The sequence below is a fragment of the Silurus meridionalis genome, chromosome 17 (genome assembly GCF_014805685.1).
Source record: "Silurus meridionalis isolate SWU-2019-XX chromosome 17, ASM1480568v1, whole genome shotgun sequence".
NCBI lineage: Eukaryota > Metazoa > Chordata > Actinopteri > Siluriformes > Siluridae > Silurus > Silurus meridionalis.
In genome coordinates, this window is record NC_060900.1 from 2,072,350 (window position 1) to 2,093,563 (window position 21,214).

At 40.7% G+C, this 21,214-nt stretch overlaps 2 protein-coding genes and 1 long non-coding RNA gene across 3 annotated transcripts; 2 read left to right on the forward strand and 1 right to left on the reverse strand.

The window, feature by feature from the left end:
• Positions 1–7,517, reverse strand: LOC124399631. Its single transcript, XR_006928265.1, has 3 exons — positions 7,420–7,517; positions 3,318–3,453; positions 1–1,595 (listed from the first exon to the last, which is right to left on the reverse strand). It is a non-coding gene; the product is annotated as an uncharacterized LOC124399631 (long non-coding RNA).
• On the forward strand, positions 6,181–10,459 carry ccn1l2 (cellular communication network factor 1, like 2). Its single transcript, XM_046870698.1, has 5 exons — positions 6,181–6,588; positions 7,507–7,720; positions 8,141–8,470; positions 8,600–8,796; positions 9,779–10,459. The coding sequence occupies exons 1-5, from the start codon at positions 6,499–6,501 to the stop codon at positions 10,082–10,084; spliced, it is 1,137 nt and encodes a 378-aa protein (XP_046726654.1). The 5' UTR covers positions 6,181–6,498; the 3' UTR covers positions 10,085–10,459.
• A 4,583-nt stretch (positions 10,460–15,042) lies between these two features.
• Positions 15,043–20,987, forward strand: si:dkey-90l8.3 (LIM domain transcription factor LMO4-B). Its single transcript, XM_046870701.1, has 6 exons — positions 15,043–15,133; positions 15,238–15,340; positions 17,168–17,387; positions 18,232–18,328; positions 19,039–19,188; positions 20,354–20,987. Exons 3-6 carry the CDS (start codon positions 17,170–17,172, stop codon positions 20,360–20,362), a joined length of 474 nt encoding a protein of 157 aa, XP_046726657.1. The 5' UTR covers positions 15,043–15,133; positions 15,238–15,340; positions 17,168–17,169; the 3' UTR covers positions 20,363–20,987.
• The last annotated feature ends 227 nt before the right edge of the window (positions 20,988–21,214 follow it).

Here is a 21,214-nt window from a genome sequence, read left to right on the forward strand (position 1 = left end):
GTGTGTGTGTGTGTGTGTGTGTGTGTGTGTGTGTGTGAGTGAGTGCAGCTGGCTAATAAAGAGACACTTAGCTGTTTGTTGTAATGGAAAGGCAGAAGACGTATTTCTGGCTGTATTTTCTCTTTCAAAATTCTGTCCATCACACATATCCGCTGTTGTTCACCAACCCGCGCTGATGCAAATCCTGATGAGTCAGTGGAACACCGATTCCGTTACAGCTCAGAGGGAAATAACAAACTCTCTCTCGCCCTCTCACACACGCACAAACACACACACACACACACACACACACTCCCAACACACAAACCCAACGTTGCTGTTTGCACGCTTTGTCCATATGTCCATCATCACAGGTGTGTTTGGATCTTAGCAGCCAGGTGTGACCTGCAGTCGAATGCACATCAGCAGGTCTTGCTAAAAACACTCACCATGAACAAAAAATGGCACAAAAAGACATTTCTCTCTCTCTCTCACACACACACACACACACACACACACACAGTAGGGTGTAATCTGCTTCATGCTCCAAATATCCATAAAGGTCTCCATGCATTCAGCTAAAGAAAATAGAAAGGATAAGAACGGATTGGTCCTTCCCCAAAATTTTAGCACAAATTTGGACCTTCAACAAGGAGGCCTGAACCTGTTCCTGCATGACAATGCTCCTGTGCACAAAGCCAGCTCCATGACGATGGAGAAAGTATGGAAAAGTAATGTCCTTTCTAAAGTCTTATACATTCAGCTGATGTTGTGGAACCAGGAGCTACTGAGCAACTCATAAAATAGCTCAACATTTGAGATCATCACAGATCCAACACCAGCTTCTCCATGCTAGAGCCTTTACAAATTCGAAGAGGTCCAAAATCCGAACTCCACATGATGTGAGATCCAAATGGCGCTGGTACGTATCTAGATGGTTCAGGATGTTTGCGGTGTCGGTATCTATGCCTTTCTGTATTTCTTTCTTTCGGTATCCATAATCTTCATGAGGTGGGACACGAATGGAGCTGGAGCAACCTCAGGATGCCTCAGGGTGGGTGAAGCAGGAATTAGTGTATCTGCTGTTTATGATATTAACAAGCACAAGTTGATAATGTGCATGTGATCAGATGTTCTGGAGCACCTCACACCCACACCAGGATTATCATGTTATGAACTTTATCGGACGATCCTCAAGCGCTTTTAACATCTCAAAGCAGATTCACAGAGATCAAGTGGTTATAAAGTTTGAGTTTATAAGTTTAGTGCCTGTAAGTTTCTTCCTTATAAGTGTAAGTTTATCTCTAATAAACGACCCAGTGGCGACTGTGGTGAAGGAAAAACTTCCTGAGACTTCATAAAGAAGAAACCTTAAGAGGAACCAGACTCAAAAGGGAACCCATCCTCATCCTCATCACCAATATCCATTTATTACAGTTCCATCATTGCTGAGGTGATCTGTTCAGGGATGGACGCTTAAATGCAGAACTTTTCATGCAAACTGCTGTCATGAGCTCATTGTAGCAGACTTTTGATATTAATCACAGTCCAAGTCCATCCTCAAAGTTCTTGAGTTTCTCAGGAACTTCATCCATCTTTAAGCTGTTGATGTAGATCTGAAAAAGAGAAAAGGACAGGAACACTGGTCACTGGGGAGAGAGAGAGAGAGAGAGAGAGAAAGAGGGAGAGTAGAGGAGTGACAGGGAGAGAGAAAAAGATTGTTAAGCATTCTCATTGCTTCATATCAACCATGTGATCTTTTCTAACAAACCTTTGCTGCCCAACACAAACAAGCCATTACTTGACGAGAAAACGACTGGGGATGAGTGAATGAAAAAACGCTGTGAAAAAAAGCTTGCATGACTTTTATTTTGCTGTGTCCTGCAGGATCCCTTATCTTTTTATTATCTGTTTATTATCTGTTCATTCCCAATCACATGCTTGTATTCCGAGACCCTAACGTTCTCAATCTGCAGTGGATCTGTGATGGTTTCCAACCTTGGCATGCTCGTGCTCTCGGGAACGGGGGATTAATATGACCCTGCACATTCCAAGCACTTCAGCACAATTCTGAACGGGGGGGGTTAGCGTTGGATTAAGCTCGGAATACCACTTTCATTTCGAAGTACGCTAAGTGAAGCCGGTCCGTGTTCGAAAACGACCGCCGTAGATTTTCTCAGGTGGATCCTTTGCATGAACAAACACTAACTCTAGAACAATTTGCACTCTCCTTTTTTTTGCACTTAACGGAATGTTAACAGATAATTGTTATATAAAGATTTGTACCCGCACACAAAGGATTTGTCACCGTCAACATCCCTAATCATTTTAAACGCAGACGTGGTAACGCAAGAGGTCAGAAAAGCATCAGTTGCTCAGCTCCCGATGCCGACGATGTCTTTCGGCATACTTACTTTACTAAGGGTCGGTGCTCCCTGTGACTGTGCGTGCAGCCTTTTGCTGCCATCTGCTGGCATGTTACAAAACTAATCTCGAAACCTTTCACTATCAACTCTTTTCGTTTTTCTGTTTTTTCTATATTATGTTTTGCCATATATGATGTTCTGCCTCCGATAATTGATCTGTCACTATGGAAATGGCACTGATGCTGTGATGGAAAATAATCAACACCTTGTGACCAATCAGAACATGTGGCGCAAATCAAGCCCTATGGCTTTGCGAGAGCGTGTGAGTGTGTGTAAGTGTATATCGTTCTGACTTTCCCCTCCTGGTGGAAATGTTTGTCTGGAGACTTAACAATGGCTGGGATGGAGCCAGACCGTCCGAAATGCCAAACTGCCCCATTCCTTTTTCTCACTCTCTCACAGTTTCTCCGTTTTATATTCTTACTCTAAAACCTGACTCCCTTACACATACACACACACACACACACACACACACACACACACACAGCCCCTCCTTTCAGGTCATACACACATCCTGCTTTTGTGGGTCTGGAATCTGTGGAATTTCGACTGCGGTCACCGCCCATTGCAATTCCTGATATGAGGTGCACCTGAAGGAACTGTGTGAAATGAAGGGTCACATGAAGGATTCTGACCACACACACACACACACACACACACACACACACACACACACACACACACACCTGTTCGATGGCACACTGATCTTCAGTCATCACCTTTTTAGATCTAAGTCTCATATATATTACACACACACACACACACACACACACACACACACACACACAAACACAGTACACATTCTTGGATCAGTGTGTTAAAGTGGATAAGAATTGAACACCTGCTGCCCACCTACAGCACATGCTAACCATAAAACCACACACACGCACATATACTCACACACACACACACCTGTTCACGTTACTCCAGCCTTCACTCTTCACCTTCTTCCTCTCGGAGTGTGTCCGATGTCGCTCTCTTCAACAGGCCAGGGCGTGCGCGTGCTCGCAACACGAATCACTATCAGATTTTTTTTTGGCTTTGCTCACTATAAACACGGTGCAGAAATATGAACTCCCATCAACATTCCTGCTTGAAGATCTTAATTAAGCACAGACCTGCGTCAGAAAATCGTTACACACACACAGGCATTATTTTAACATTCCAGGATTTATTAGTTGTAGACAGCTGACTATCAAATTTGCTGTTCCACTCCTTGAACCCGTCCATTCCACATTTAGTGTCTATTTAACCTCCACTCTTCTGGGAAGATGTTCCACTAGATGTTGTGGAGATTTGTGTTCATGCAGCTACAAGAATGTGAGTAAAACCAGGTACTGATGTAAGTGAGGTGAGGAGGCCTGGAGTGCAGTCAGTCTATCATTTTCAATAGGGTTGGAGCTCTATAGCAGGAGATCTTCCACTCCAACCCATGCAAACCATATCTTCATGGAGATCTTCTGGCTTTGTGCACAGGAGCATTGTCTTGCTGGAACAGGTTTGGGTCTCATAATTCAAGTGAAGGAAAAATTTCAAGCTCTCGTATCCAAAGACGTGGTTCCAATTTTGTGGTTCCAATTTGGGGAAGAAGCACATATAGGTGGGAAAGTCAGGTGTCCCAAAACATTTGGGCCTTTTTTTTTCCTAATCAGCCACCCCAAGCTGCTCTGAAATCAGATGCATCAGACTCTGGTCGTTCTCTTGCTCAGAAAGAAGCTATGTTCCTGATCCTGGCATTGGAAAACGTGTAGCCATGGTCCAGCCTGACCTTCTGAGCGCAACGCAATAGAAAACACCTTTGAACTCCTTAAAAAATGACAATGGGAGTGTTTTGCTTTTCCTCGCAAAATCATGGGAACCAGGGTTTTCCTGGAACGCTGCCCGGATCTATGAACGGCTTTGGGGCCATGAGTTCTGCAGCTCAACAGGAAGTCCTTCTGGCAGAAGGTGTGTGAGGATAGCACAATGTGTGCGTTGAGAATTTGTCGAGAGCCTGTCGAGTTGTTTATGGGGATTTCCTTCTCCATAATGCATCACTGCTTCCTATTACAGAGGAAAGCCATACGGCCGAACAGGAGTTCCCTCCTCACTCTTTCCAGGAGTTCCCAGCTCTGGTCACGGAGTTCCTTCAGTTCCGTTTAGTGTTTTCCCTGCTCTCATAAACAGCTCTGCTGTTCTACTGTGAGACAGGGGAAGCTAAATATGTCCTGAGTATGAACTGACGCCCAAATATCCTTAATAAACAGTAACCAAGTGCCAGAGATTTGTACCTGTTAACATCACATGCTATCAAGGAATATAACATGGAAAATATCACAAATCCGATCTAATATAGATATAAAGTTTCATAGTATTGGACAATAGGTGCCAATACTTATGGTCTTTCCTTCAACGATGTGTTTTTCATTTCCGATCACTACTGGTTCTTGAGCAAATATATCAGTTGTGATAAGGTACATCAGAATCTGGTTCTTGATCAGATTCATCAGACTCTGATTGGATCCATTAGACTCTTCGTTCATGTTTTGTTCAGATTTATCAGACATTTTGATCAATCAGACTCCTGTTTCATTTGTGAAAAGATTCATCATACTCTATTTTGATACATCAGACTCAGTAAACTTTTTGATCAGACTCTGTTTTAAAACAATCAGATCCTTGTTTCATTTGTGAAAAGATTCATTATACTCTATTTTGATAGATCAGACTTTTAATTAATTTTTTATCAAATTTATCAGACTCTGTTTTGATACATCAGACTCAGTTAATTTTTTCATCAAACTCTGTTTTGTTACATCAGATTCTTGTTTCATTTTGTGATCAGATTCATCAGACTCTGTTTTGATACATCAGACTCTTGTTTTATGATATGAAAAGATTAATCAAGCTTTTTATATACGCTAGACTCTTGCTTCATCTGTGATCAGATTTATCACATTGTTTTAATGCATTAGGCTCTTGTTTTGTGATCAGATTCGTCAGACTCTCTTTCGATACATCAGACTCATAATTCATTTTTTGACCAGACTTTGTTCTGATACATCAGATTCTGGTGCTATTTGTATTCATATACAAAAGTCTTTCCATCGTTACCATTTTGTAGATTTAAATGGAGAGCTATCCAGGTTAATCCAAGTTAAATATGGGGTGCCACAAGGTTCAATTCTAGGACCTCTGCTTTTCACAATATATATGCTTCCCTTGGGAAATATTATTAGAAGGCATGGGATTAGCTTCCACTGTTATGCTGATGATATCCAGCTATATAGAGAAGGACTTTCTCCATTTTGCTTAAGATCAGATTTCACACACACACACACACACACACACACACACACACACACACACACACACCATTATATTCCATCATCTATTACCATGCCAGATCTCCATTCTGAAACCTAAAGATGAATTATATAACATCAAAACTCATTAAATCATCATGTAACATTTCTTATGACTTTTAGATTTTTTTTTTTTTTTTTTTTGTGTTTTATATACAAATATTACTGGCTATTGGTCTGAATTGTGTGTTTCGCAAACCAGGCTAAATCAGGGCAGTGTATTATTGGTATGTTTGCTTCCTCTTAGCACTATTACCTAACTGAAAGGTCAGTGTGTGTGTGTGTGTGTGTGTGTGTGTGTGTGTGTGTGTGTGTGAGACAGAGAGAGAGAGAGAGAGAGAGAGAGAGAGACCTCCTTACTCACTTTGCTCACTTTTCTGTGTTCTTATGTTAGAGAAGGCCTGCCTCTCCCTCTCTCTCTCTCTCTCTCTCTCTCTCTCTCCCTCTCTCCTTCACTCTCTATAAGGTGACCTGCTCCAGCTGTGCTCCTCCATAAAGCTCCACAAGCCTCACACTCGCACCGTCTCTTTCTCTCTCCCTGGACTTCACTTGAGATTTCTCACCGGTGACTCGACACCCTGAGCTTCACATCTGAAGCACGAAAAACATCATCACCATCAAAACCAGACTGGAGTCTACGGGGTATTTCTGACTGGATCTCTGAATGGACTCTTTTTAATCTGAACTCATTCGATTGTTTTAATTATTATTATTATTAAGTGGAACATCAGATTGAATCCGGTGAGGAGATGTTTTCTCCAGGCAGTGTGAGGATGCAGGAGGTTGTGTGTGGTGTGCTGCCGCTGCTGCTGCTGTTTATATTTGGTGCTGCTGGAGAAGTGAGTACACAGGAGCTATTGAGATGTTTTGCATGATGGTTAATGCGTTTTTTTTTTTTTTTTTTTTTTTTTTTTGATGAAAAACAGACACTTTTTTTTCCTTTAGTGCTCCTGATGAATATAATCAACCGAGGTTTGGAAAATTGGGTGCAATTTAGACAATTACAACATGACAGGGAGGCTTTGTTTGCCAAGGACATGATTATGTAATGTAATATATATATATATATATATATATATATATATATATATATATATATATATACTGTAGTTTAAACTTGGTATTTGGATTAAACAGATACATTTCTATATAAGAATTGTTTAATTTTATTAGAAATTATTTTTTTTGGGAAACAGATCCAAGTAGCTATAAGATATTACAAAATAAAAACATGCAGGTTTGCAAAAAAAAGGAATTCCCAGAAAATCTAGTAATAGGCTCCGCCCATATTTTTGAGCACTAAGAGATACAAAGGTATTGACCTTTACACCTTTACATATTACGCCTTTAATACTCTATGTTATAGTAGGCAATGTCACTGCAGTAGACTGCACATGGGAGTGTGTGTGTGTGTGTGTGTGTGTGTGTGTGTGTGTGTGCACGTGAGAGACCTATATTGTGTAGCAGTTAAACATTTAAGAAAATGCCTCCCCCAATTCCTTCCTTCTATTCTTTCCCTCCTAAACGATCCCTCACAAAGTAAACCTTCATCCTAAAAGCTTCCTTCGGTATGTTGACTCGAGAGCAGGTTCCTCCGTCTCGCTCCTCTTGCAGACATTTTTACTACAAGTAAAAGCATGGACAGGTCCCATGGACTTGGTTTCACTGACCAGACATGAAGACGAGAGGTTTTCTGAAGTTTATGACGTCATCGCGAGCCTTTTCTCACCCGCTCCTCTTCTCTTCCTCTCCCCCAGGTGACGCGAGGCTGTCCTGGTCCTTGCTCGTGCCCCCTGACGCCCCCCTCATGCCCAGTGGGAGTGAGCTTGGTGCTGGACGAGTGTGGCTGCTGTAAGGTGTGTGCGCAGCAGTTTAATCAGAACTGTGGACCAGACAAACCCTGTGACCACATTAAAGGCCTGCGCTGCCACCTAGGGGCCGGAGGAGACCCGCAACGTGGCTTGTGCAGGGGTGAGAAACCACATTCCTGCAATATAATTCCAACTACTCCTTATATAATTCTGTACAAGAAATTCAGTAATAGTTAATTCTCAGAAAAAAAGAGGTTCCTCAAAAGTTCTTTTAGACTCTCAAGGATTCTTCTCTTCTTTCTCATAGTCAACTCACACTAGGTTTGAGGTTCTGCGTAGAAGGTTCGAGGGCTCCCCAAGAGTAACAAATGGTTGAAGAACACTTGATGGTGCTATAGTTTAGTTTTTTTCTCGAGTCTAAAAAGTTCCACATTGTGCTGAGAAACTTTAAGTAACATTAATCTGGTAAGGGTTCCAAAGGTTCCTCCTAAAGCCTGGCACCAAGTGGACCTACTATGACTCGAGGTGTAAAAACCCTCATTAAATTGGTATGTCTAACTGAAGTGTGTGTTCTTCTCAGCTGATTCTCAGGGTCGGCCGTGTGAGTTCGGAGGGCGCGTGTACCAGCACAGTGAGGACTTCCAGCCCAGCTGTGAGCACCAGTGCACCTGCATGGACGGTGTGGTGGGCTGCATGCCGCTCTGCCCCCACCACATACCCCTACCCACCTGGCATTGTGCCAACCCTCGGCTGGAGACGCCCCCGGGTCGCTGCTGTGACGAGTGGGTGTGTGATGACGACAATCGCATTGATGAAGAGCCCCGGGACCTGCAGCCTACATGGCTGCATACAAACCACATCGACAAACTGCAGAGAGCTTTAACAGCCAGAGCAGGAGACAACCTCCAAGGTGAACTCATGCTTGCATTTGCATATTGGAACCTGACTGGCTCTTTATTATGATGCAATAAAAAAAAAAAATCCAAATGAGATGTTTCACAGACCTGTATAATTTATCTTGCTCTTCTGGTTTCTGCAGAATGGACATCGCTGCACATGTCTCAAGTCCGGATTCCATCCGATTGTGTTCCACAGACCACAGACTGGTCCGAATGCTCCGCCTCCTGCGGTTTTGGCATCTCCAGTCGCGTGACCAACATGAACCCGCAGTGTAAACTCGTCCGGGTGACGCGTCTCTGTCGGGTCCACGAGTGCGCCGCTGTACCTGCTCTCAGGGTAAGGAGAAGATCACAATCAAACGATTTAACCTTTAACCTCAATCTCAAACGTTGCCTTTCATTTCCGCTTTAATCAAATTGCGAACACTTTTGTACATCATTTAATGGATTGTGTACGAGTGTCTACATTATCAGTTGTTCATGTTGCTCAAAATATATTATACTGGTTTCACCTGAATAGTTTTAACCCCCAAAACATCTCAGCATCAGTTCATTGTAGGTCATCAAATGCAAAACGATTAAACCAGTCGTCAGAATCTGTCTTTTAAAATTTATATAAAATAATTTTTGGTAAATGTTTCTTGAAGTGATGAATTTTGCAGATGAATCTTAGATTTTTTTAAATGAAGGCGAGTGAACGGCATCAAATCGACCAATGATCAACCAGTTCTCTTAAACAGGTCAAAGGTGAATCTTGTGAACCTTCAGTTGAAAAGGAAGCAAAACAAACAATTACAATTTCTGAAAATGGAAGAACAACCAAGAAACGAACGGAATCATGCGATCAATAATAAATCAAATATGCAATCAAATAAATGAATTTGTGCTGCTGATATTCATCGATGCCAAACAGAAGTAATTAAACTTTGTGCATTTTCAGTCGCTGTGATCCAAACCGTAGTTTATATCGAGAAACCCTGAAACTGTGCAGCGTCACACTGAGAACACGAATAAACATTTTGATGATTAAAGTACCTTTCATTCTGATGGGTATGAGATGTTCATTGACACAAATACTTACTTTTGAGAGATGAACTGAGGATTTTGAGAAAAGTTTAGTCTTTTGCAAGAAATCCAATGTTTTCTGCTGTTTGTACACATATTTTTGAGAAATTCTTTCACTGGTTTACAAAAATTGAGGATGATTCGAGAAAACGCTCCGAAGCAACTGAGAAAAACTGTAATGGATTTCCTTAGAACAAGAGCCCCAGCTGTCTCTCGTCATCACTAACAAACATCTGTCATCGTTTTGTTTACAGAAAGGAAAGAAGTGCAGACGGACGCTGAGGTCCCGGGAGCCAGAGCACATCTCGTTCGGCGGCTGCACTACAGCGAGGCGGTACCGGCCCAAAACATGTGGCTGGTGTGCTAATGCCAGATGTTGTCGTCCGTCTGAGACTCGCACCGTACGCCTGCGCTTCATCTGCCCCGACGGAGGAAGCGTCACGCACAACGTCCTGTGGATCCAACGATGCCGCTGCAGCCAGAGCTACTGCCGTGCAAACGGAGACGACTCGCCTCCATCCATCAGCCTGCACAACGACATCCATACCTTCTCACACTGATCATCTCACACCATCGTCTGCCACCTCCTTAAAGGAGGATCGAAAAAGACTTTGACACAGTTTTAACTTTCATATCAAACCTATTGTCTAATCGGCACTATGCTGCTGATTCTGCTGATTCAGCTAACAAATAAGAAGAATATAAAGTCTATTTATTGCAAAAGAAAACATCCCGAGATATTTATAGTTCTGAGAAAACTTCGGATTGGCTCCTCCTGTTTAATACTGTGCCAAGAAATGGTTTGTTTGGGTATATATACACTATAAGAACAAAAATATTGGGGTTTTTTTTCCGAAGTGTTCCCACAAATTTGGAGGCACATAATATTTTTAGGACGTCTTTGGATCTGGGGAGCATGAAATTTCTCCTTCACTAGAACAAGAAGACCCAAACTTGTTACATCATGACATCTCCATGAAGATATGCTTTCCACTGGTTGGAGTGGAAGATCTCCTGCTATAGAACTTTAAAGTTATTAAACATGAATGAATGTGGATCAGAACCTGACGTTACTGAGACCTTTACGGCTGAAATCCCTCAAACACACTCCTAATCTAGTGGACCCTCTTCCCAGAAGAGTGGAGAAAGAGCAAATAGGTGTCCACAAACTTTTGTCCATATAGTGTATATATGATTCATCCCAAATCTTCTTGTAGCTACACCAGATTTGATCTCGCCAATTTGTATTGATTTAGCTTTAGGAAAAGGCTGTAAATTTTTCACTTCTCTGTGATAATAATCCTCCCACACCTTAAGTGCTTCCAAGGAATCCCACTGCCTTCTTGAGTGGAAATTGTAAATTATTCGTAAGTTGGAACTGTATGTATGTAGCTGTTTTGCTCAGTTAGCTTGGCTTTATTTATTCCTCCTTTCTAACTTTGAGATATCAGATACACTTTTTAGATCAAAACTCTTCATGACCTTCCATCTCAGTCGATGGGAAAGAACAACATGCACTAGTTCTACAGAAATGTGGACATGGATGTGATTTATTCTTTTGCAAAATTTCGTAACGAGACACGGTGGAATCACCAAGATGGACATCAGATGAAGTCTGAGTGAAAAAATTCTGTTTTTTTACTTTGTATTATTCAACTTAATGACTGTTGTGTTGTTCATTACTAATAGACAGCAGAGGTTCTGACTTTTCCTCGTCTGTGTGTGTGTGTGTGTGTGTGTGTGTGTGTGTGTGTGTGTGTGTGTGTGTTTTACTGGGTTATTTGTGGAAAGCGAGACTGTAATACAGATGATTGTGTTGTACTCTTGTTTGTGTGTACAGTATACAGGCTTCACAGTCAGTGGAGTGACCGCGATTTTAGACATGGCTCCATTTTTTGGAGCGTATTTGATTTCAGTTCTCTGAGCTGCTCCTTTGTGTAAGTGTGTAACGTGTGTGTGTGTGTGTGTGTGTGTGTGTGTGTGCAGTTACCATGTTGACTGATGTTCACCTTCAGTTTTGAAGTCAAATATAGCAAATAAAATGTTAAAAAGATAACATGTTTCTGTTTTATTTGTCTAGACAGACAGATAGATAGATAGATAGATAGATAGATAGATAGATAGATAGATAGATAGATAGATAGATAGATAGATAGATAGATAGATAGATAGATAGATAGATGGACAGGCAGACAGGTATAATACAACAAATAAAATGTTCAAAAGATGACGTGTTTCTATTTTATTTGTCTAGAAAGAAACAGACAGACAGACAGACAGACATACAGACAGACAGATAGACAGACAGACAGACAGAAGCTTTTACGTCTACATTTTTTAACCAATCAGGCGCTCCACTTAAGACTTTGTAGACACATTGAGAAAGAAAGACAGCCAGACAGAGAATAAAAGAGATATTTCTGATTTGCAGACTCTTCCATTTTCTTTCTCTCCCCGCACACAATACAATTCTGCAAACATCACACCCTTCTCCTAAATTCCATACAGATTTTTACCGTCTCCCTTCCTTTTCTCCCTTCCTGAACCCACCCACCGCCACACAGGGTCACATTTACCCCGAGTGATTGCAGTCGATCAGTCCAGAATATTTGGCAATGTACTTTTTTTTGCTCCATTTCCAACAATCAATTTAAAAATAGAACTTCTTTTACATAAAAATATTAAACATATGTACGTTATACGTAAAATATAACTTTAGAAAAAGTGTAACTTTAAACTGTCACTTGAGTAAAAGTACAAAAGTTTTTGCCTTCAGATTTACTTAAGTATCCAAAGTACTATGATTTATTATAACTATAATGTTCCTGTTATCATTTTTATCACAAGACTCTTTACTTAATCACCTCAGTTTATGTGTAAAGACTCGAATGTGACTCTCAGCACACTGATCTATTAATAGAATGATATTAGTGACTCAAACACTGATTGATTTCTATTACAATGATCATGAACTCAAAACATTTTCAATAAAAACGTGTAAACGAGGTCACGTGTGTGGTGGCGAGTTCGAGTCTGGAGTTTCTTCATCATTTATTCCTCTCTAAATGTTCTGCTTGATGTTGAACTGATGCTGAACTGTATGTTGGTGATCAGTAGATTCACAAAGCGCCGATCAGAACACGTGTAAAACAGAGCGTGCGCTCGATCCTGATTGGTGGCTCGCTGCGTGTTTCACCAGTTACGTTTTTTATCCTCATTAATAAAAAAAAAACTGATTTCACTAAAATGTAGTAAAAAGTAAAATATTTGTGTAGTGTAGTGAATGTAGTGAAATTTACGTGAAATGAAAATACTTCAGTAAAGTACAGATACGTGAAAAAACTACATTTACATTGACTTCTTTACTGTCCTACACTGTGAAAAACATCCTTGTAACAGTGATAGTTGGTTAAAGCTGAACGTATAAATGAATTCTATTAATCGCCTGTCTTTCCTCTCTTCTGCGTCACGTGTAAAACAGCTATAGTTCCCGTAATTTGCTCTTTTACGTCAAGCCCAGAATCTAAATGGTTTATATGTTTGCTTGTGCTGAAATGGTTTTGGAACCGACACTGAAGTATGTGGTAAACTTGACCCGGTGTCCCTTGACAACAAGAAGAATTTCACGAACAGGTAAAGGAGACATACTGTGTGACAATAGAGAAAGAAAAAGGAGAGCGCGTGTTGAACAATGCTAATTCATTGAGACAGTTATCATTTTTGCTCAAGGGCCTTTAACTATCTCGCCCCAAGATCAGATTTGGCCTTGAATTTGAACTTGTAGCCTAGAAGCAAATATATTTATCTTCCTGCCCCGTCCATTTCCTTTTTCTCTTTCTCGAACGTGTCTATATGGACTCACCAGTCACTATATAATCAATACACCAGAAAACCACAATGGGTTCCTCTTATATCAAGTCAAGACCAGGAACCATTTAGTGTTAAACATTTGATTACAATCAGCTGATGTTCTTTCACAGTTTAGTTCTCACTGTAGCCTCATGTTACTGGTTCTGGTTGATGGGAGTGGTCTTTGGTTCGATCCGATTTGACATTTCATCTGTTGTGAGAAGTTTGAAACATCCAGTAATTCTCCTCTAAATCTCAAGGCACATGGTGCGTTTTATACGGTGTTCAACACGCAAGTCTTCTTCTTTCTGCTCCCAATAGGGGGCGCCACAGCGAATCATCCGTCTCCATACCCCCTGTTCTCTACATCTTCCTCTTTTCCTCCTTCCTGGTGTCTCCATCCTCATCATTCTTCTACCGATATACCCCATGTCCCTCCTCTGCACATGTCCAAACCATCTCGAACGAGCCTCTTCACCTTTTCCCTCTATTAAACTTATTATATATATTATGAGGAGTAGCTATATACACTATTAAAATTATAACCAGCTATGGGCGAATAGATGAAGCTCTTCTGAAGCTCTGCTGCTCTCTACTGGTGTTCTCTAGAAGTAACAGAAGTCTGGAGGTTACACACAGGACAGAAAGTGCCCTATGTGTACGCAGGCCTCAACCTTCAGAGGTCTAAACAGTACATTAAATTTATCCAGGAGTAAAAGTACACGTCAAACACGCATAATATTATGACATTATAACATTATATGTGATGAAGTGAAGAACACTGATGATCTCTTCATCATGGCACCTGTTTTGTGGGTGGGATATAGTTATTAGGCAGCAAGTGAACATTTTGTCTTCGATGTTGAGGTGTTAGAAGCAGGAGAAAGAGGTGTAAGGATTTGAGCGAGTTTGACAAATCGTGGTGGATAGACTGCAGATCCTGTGAGATGTTTCTGGTCTGCAGTGGTCAGTATCTATCAAAGGTGCTCCAAAGAAGGAACAGTGGTGAACCGGTGACAGGGTCGTGGGCGATCGTGGATCATTGGCGCGTGTTGGGAGCGAAGGCTGGTCCGTGTGGTCCGTGTGGTTCTGATCCAACAGACGAACTCCCGTAGCTCAAACTGCTAAAGAAGTTCATACTGTTGATGATTGATGGGTCACGACTGTTTTGGGGGACGTACAATATCAGGCAGGTGGTCATAATGTTTTGCCTGAACTTACTCTATTAGAAGTTTGAGGACAATAATTCCAAAATGATGTCGTAAAAAGTACCTGATTTGATCAGTACCTGAGTATTTGACTTATAATGAACAGAGGTTCAAAGGTGACCAAGACACGGTAGTGAAAATACAAAAGTTAATTTGTGAGGATTTATTTCTTAAAATACAAATTAAATTGTACACCTCATTAACACTGCATGATCCAAGATCAACACAACATCCTCTTCATCTAGCCAGAATGAAACAAAGCTCAAACAAGTCGGTAAATTAAAATCTTTAATCAGTGAACAAAATAATCCCCAAATTTATTGTGAAAACTGAGGAACTGGCAACAAGTAGGAAAGCCCTATTTATTAGCCACGCCTCTTAATCGGTTCCGATTGGTCGCCGGGGCTACAACTCCATGACGTCAGCTCGCAAGCGGATAAAATCAAATGCGCGCGGGCGCAGCGTCCAGCTGCTCAGAGCGGAGTGGAGATGGACGGGATTTGACGACTTCCGGTTCGGACGGACTTTATACAATCTCATAATGATCAGTGGGTAAGACGGAGGAAGCGCTCGCGTGAACAAATGAAACAAATGAATGCCAAATAATTAAAAAATATATAATTTCGTAAATTAATTAATATTATAATATTATTTAGTTTGGAGAGTTTGACCGGTTCGGACTAAGAAAACAGCTGCCGAAACAAACATCTGGTTCTGGGCTTTTTTTTGGGGAGTGAATTTTACAAAAAAAAGTTGAAGGTGAGTGAAATTGTTATTATTATTATTATTATTATTATTATTATTATTATTATTATTATTATTCACTCATGCTGTCAGACAAACTTGTGCCTAATTCTTTTTCTATTTCTAACATTTTTTTTGTTTGCAACAGATAAATATTTATTAGCTTTCTGTATTTTTCTAATTAACCAATTTTTGTATTAAATTTAATATATATATATATATATATATATATATATATATATATATATATATATATAGTGTGTGTGTGTGTGTGTGTGTGTGTAAAGGAGCAGTAAATGTGTGTACATAAAAAAAAAAATCAAATGAATCCTAATGACATTATCAGTACACATTTCCTATCAGTGCTGTAACTGATTAGATGTTATAAACGGTTTTCATCTAATTATTGATCTTTCTCATCATTTCCCATCTGACACTTTTTCCCGGTGGTTTTTCTCTGATAATAATCATCCTGCACTTGTTTATTTCCATGTTCCTGCCCTGTTTTTTTTTTTTTCTTCCCCATCATGATTCGTGATGATTCAGTGTCTGGATCTTGTCACGTCTACGCAAGTTTCATCATCACGGTCCACCTGCTTGTTAGGAAGCTCAGGAGCTTGGTCTTCATGGAAAAACTCATATTCCTGAATAGAAACCCACAGACTTTGTGCATCATACGGCTGGAGATAAATGTAGAATGTGGTGTTTTTGAGCTCTGAGTTGCGTTTACACTGTAAACCAGGGCTGGACTTTACATCAACACTGTGATGTAATGTATAATATAATATATATATTCTATACATACATATATAAAAGCACGTTCAGATAATCAGTCACATTCAAAATGCATAGATGTTTAACTTACAGTCCATAATCATTTCTGTGTTGTCATGGATTCCTCAGGTTTCTGTCACTGTATCAGTATTTTTAGATGGATCTAAGATCTAAGCATTACATGACATCATATAAACATTATTATGCTTCTTTTTTTTTTTTTTTGTACATACCAACTGTGTGTGTGTGTGTGTGTGTGTGTGTGTGTGTGTATGTGTGTGTATATATATATATATATATATATATATATATATATATATATATATATATATATATTCCATTAATGTATTCATTATCTTTAGATGTGTATTTTATTTAAAGGTTGTTGTTGTTTACTGTTTATATTGCGTTATTGAGTGTTTCTCCAGGGTTGTGTGTTTGTTTCGTTGCATGGGCGTACACTGATGCATGCTGTAGTAGAGCCTTGCTGTGATTAGTGTCATGCTGAAACCTTTCACTTGATTATTTCTGGAGGGTTTATGATTAATGTGTTGTAAGTATGGGGTTTCCTTCAGTGTTTATCAGGGGCTCTGTTCTAACCTGTGCAAAAAATATGTAGTATTACTTTACACACACACACACATTGCATTAGATGGTCTGGATAATGGGTCCTGCCTAATTCTATGCATGTATGTGTGTATATTTGTGTGTAGACAAGGCTGAACATGTACAGTGAGTTTATTTGTCTCTGATTGGATAAAACTGTCTAAATTTAAACACTTAAGATGCTGTAAGGCTTCATGACCTCTGATGAAAGTGGATGAAAGGTTCTTAAAAGTTTGTATTGCCATAATATGGTACAAACGTCTGCCCTTTTTTAAATGAGTGTGAAAACCTCTTCTCTGGTCTGGTCTCTCTGGATCTGGAGGACCGTTTAAACTCAGAACTTTATTTTACATTTTTACATATCACTCATTCTGACACTCGGACCGATGCTGAGGTTGTCGTGGTAACCGTTCGAAGAGTTGGACCGGGGTTTGACTCTTGTGCGTTGTTGTTGTTGTGTAGGCATGGTAAACAGTCAGGCGGTGGGCGGAAGCGGGTGTGCGTCGCGGGCGTGCGCGGGCTGCGGAGGCCGGATCTCCGACCGCTTCCTGCTCTTCTCCATGGAGCGATACTGGCACACGCGCTGCCTGAAGTGCTCGTGCTGCCAGGCTCAGCTGGGCGACATCGGCACCACGTGCTACAGCAAAGGAGGCATGATCCTGTGCAGGAGCGACTACATCAGGTCAGAACCCGGCGTGCCAAAACAAACAAACTCATAAACATGAATTGTGATTCAGATCGTAGATGTTTCCTGTAAAGGAGATGTAACATTTAGCGAGTCTCCAGTCTCAGCCGGTTCCCTCCAATGAAAAGTACAAAACATCAAATTAGCAGCGTTTCTTGTCAGATGAAAAAAAAATTGTCAGTGTGTATATATACAGTGTATATACATAATACAGTATCATTATAAAATAAAACGACAAAAGAAAACAAAGGAAGCAATGTAGATCATATACCTGGAGGGAACCGAGTTCTTTCTTGGCCCTACTGGACTTTCATTGCGTTTAAACAGAATGGGCTGTAAATCCAGATGCTGACCAGGTGCAGGAGGAAGACACCATGATGTAATACTGTCTCACTGACTCATGGTTTGAGTCTGGGAATGACTTCCAGCTTCCCTTTTCTTTTTTTACTGTTCTCTTCTTCACCCCAACACCAATTCGCTGCATTCAAGGGTCAAATTTCAAACTCTACCCAGAGGTACAGGATGCTGTCTTGATTTGCCATGCAAACGAGCCGAGTCGATCTGATCCGAGCCGAGCCGAGCCGAGCTGTGGAGCTCTTACTTCTATTTGCATCAGACTTATTTCCATTATGCACTTTTTTTTTCTTTTTCCCAGGGCTTCAAAGCGTTGTAGATAACTTGCATCGGACCGTAACGTGGCTAAGATAAGCTCAGGATGCCTGTGGCACTGTTTAGAACTCATCACTGAGAGTGATCAGCACTCATCATCATCGTGTGTGTGTGTGTGTGTGTGTGTGTGTGTGTGTGTGTGTGTGTGTGTGTATGTGTGTGTGTGTTTCAGGTTGTTCGGCCACGCTGGTGCATGCAGTGCCTGTGGCCAGTCTATCCCTCCTAGTGAGATGGTGATGAGGGCGCAGGGCAACGTCTACCACCTCAAGGTTAGAGACTCGGCCCGTTTGCTTTCATCACGTCAGTGCCACAAACATTCTCCTCATTTAACCTCCTTTCGGTCCTGAGACCCTAAAAGTGTCTGGATACTCCAGAGATCGAACGCTGCGATGGGGGGGATACAATATAATAATAATGTAATAATAATGTAATATTGTACTATTACCATAGTAATCAAAAAAATTATCATTTGACTTCCATGAAATGAGATGTACTGTAAACCCCTTTGCTTAATGCTGTTTCGGCCTGTGAACTTTATTATTTTTATTTTTATTAATATATTATATTTATATATATATAAAAAAAATTAAAAAAGCAGATGCACTTTATTCTGTAAATAATTTTTTTTATTTCTTTTTTATTTGTTTTGCCAAAAAATTTAATTTGTATTTAAAATGCACTCATGGGCCAATAAGGAAGGTTTTAAAAAAATATGATGTAATTTGGCAGAAAAATTTGCTTACAAGCTCCTGTAGACCTCTAGACCCATATCTAGTTTATAACTTTCAAATAAAATAAAAACAAATTATAAAAAGAGTTTCAAAGAGTATGTCTCCACTTTCATGTCTTTTGAATTGTATTTTAAATTCTATTGTCTTTTTTTTTTTTATCTAGTGTGTAAATATAAAAGTGTGTATATACAAGTCCTTATTTTGTCTCTATCACTCGTCTAATTTCACTTTCTTCTTTTTTTTTGTAGTGTTTCTCGTGTGCAACGTGCAGAAACCGACTGGTCCCCGGCGACCGCTTCCACTACGTCAACGGCACCATCTTCTGCGAGCACGACCGGCCCAGTGCCCCTCTGCTTGGTGCCCACCTGCAGGGCAACCCCGTGCTGCCTGACCAAAAAGTCAGTGAGGACCCACAAAACCTTTCACCATTTTATTTTCTTAGTTGTGTGATGAATCAGCAATTGCTGTGTCTTCAAAGACACAAATTTGTCATCATTTGCCAAAGATTACTCGCTGACTCCACCCCCTATGCACATAAAGCTCCGCCCACAGAACAATTTGTTTGCGTTTATTTAGTACAAACTTTTAAAGCCGAGTTATGTTAATGTTAGCATGCTAGCGCTCACTCAGCTGCTCGAACAGTTTAATTCAGTGATATTTGTAGCACACGTCGCACAAACGCTGGTTCATCTGCTTGAAAGCCGTTAGAACAATACGCACAGGCTAAATTCAGCTCATGGTGATTTATCAGGATGTTTGCACGAGCAGATCCATGATGTAACTCGCACCCTGATAACTGAAATGTCCCTGCATTTTGTCTCCTGTACCAACATTGGGTTCTGACTGTAAAGGGTTAAATGTGGTATTCTTTCCCCCCAAACCACCACCAGAAACCAAAACACACACGTCAATGCCTGTAAGCCTCAAGGTTAGAACCTGGGTTAAACAGTGTTTCGTTTCCTGATCAGGAAAATAATATGGATGGATGGATGGATGGATGGATGGATGGATGGATAGATGGATGGATGGATAATTATTTGTAATTGTAAGGATTAAAGGATGGATGGATTGATGGATGGATGGATTGGTAGATGGAGGATACTTATTTGTGATTATAAGGATTGAAGGATGGATGGATGGATGGATGGATGGATAATTATTAGTGATTATAAGGATTGAAGGGTTGAACGATGGATTAATAGATGGATTGATGGAGGGATAATTATTAATGATTATATGGATGGATGGAGGGATAATTATTAATGATTCTAATGATTGAAGGATGGATGAATAGAGGGATGGATGGAGGGATAATTAATGATTATAAGGATGGATGGATGGTTGGATGGATGGATGGATGGATAGATAGACAAATGGAGGGATAATTATTTATGATTATATGGATAGATGGAGGGATAATTATTAATGATTCTAAGGATTGAAGGATGGATGGATAGTGTGATCCCTACAGCAGGAGCTCCAGTTCCTCAGATGAGTTGTGAAAATGTTCAGCAGTGTTTGTTTGGGTTGACTGAAGCTCTGACTCTTGTCTTGTCTCTGCAGGTTTGCTGAAACCCCGTTCTCCTCATCTTCCCCATCCTCCCCGTTCTCCCCGTCCTCCTCATCCTCCTCGTCCTCCCCGTCCTCCTCGTCTTCCTCCTCACTCTGTCCCGCCGCCTCTCACGGATCTCCGGATCTCCCGTGCATGCACTTCTCCTGCACTGACGTCCTGAAAGATCACACCTCAGCCAAATCTTTACTCCGGCCCTCCACAGGAACTCCTCCTTCCTTCCTTCCTGTTCTTTTATCATACGCAGGACTCTTCATGCCCCCAGGTTTTTCTCGCTAACGGACTGTACAGGATTTCATAAAGACTCTGAAGACTTTCAGCGTGGAAGCTGAAGTGTGGCTTTGTGCTTTCAGTGCTCACGACTGCACTGCTTGTGCTCTTCTTTTTTATTTCTGTGTGCGTTTTTCTTTCTCGAGCTGACGGAGCTGATCGGTGGGTCATTTGATAATTTTTTTTTTCTTTTGTATATAAATTTTTTTTTAAATACATTTATTGGACATGGCGAAGGTTAGAGGTGTAAATACTCCTTTGTTTTTTATATCGGTGCCACGTGTTACGGTTCAATCGTATGGTCGATATGTGACACTTATTTAAAACCACGTACACAATAAATGCTTTAAAAAAGAAGAAGGAAGCGGAATGTTTTTTAACGCCGGCTGATGAGGCTGATTGTTTATTGCTGTTTGTTCATGTAGTGATTAGCTTCACTCCCGTCGGTGCAAAACGCATTACCCAGAGGAGCGAGTCGGCTCAGAACATTACAGAAGCAATTAATTCTAAGGTGTGTGTGTGTGTGTGTGTGTGTGTGTGTGTGTGTGTGTGTGTGTGTGTGTGTGTGTGCGCGCGCAGGGGAG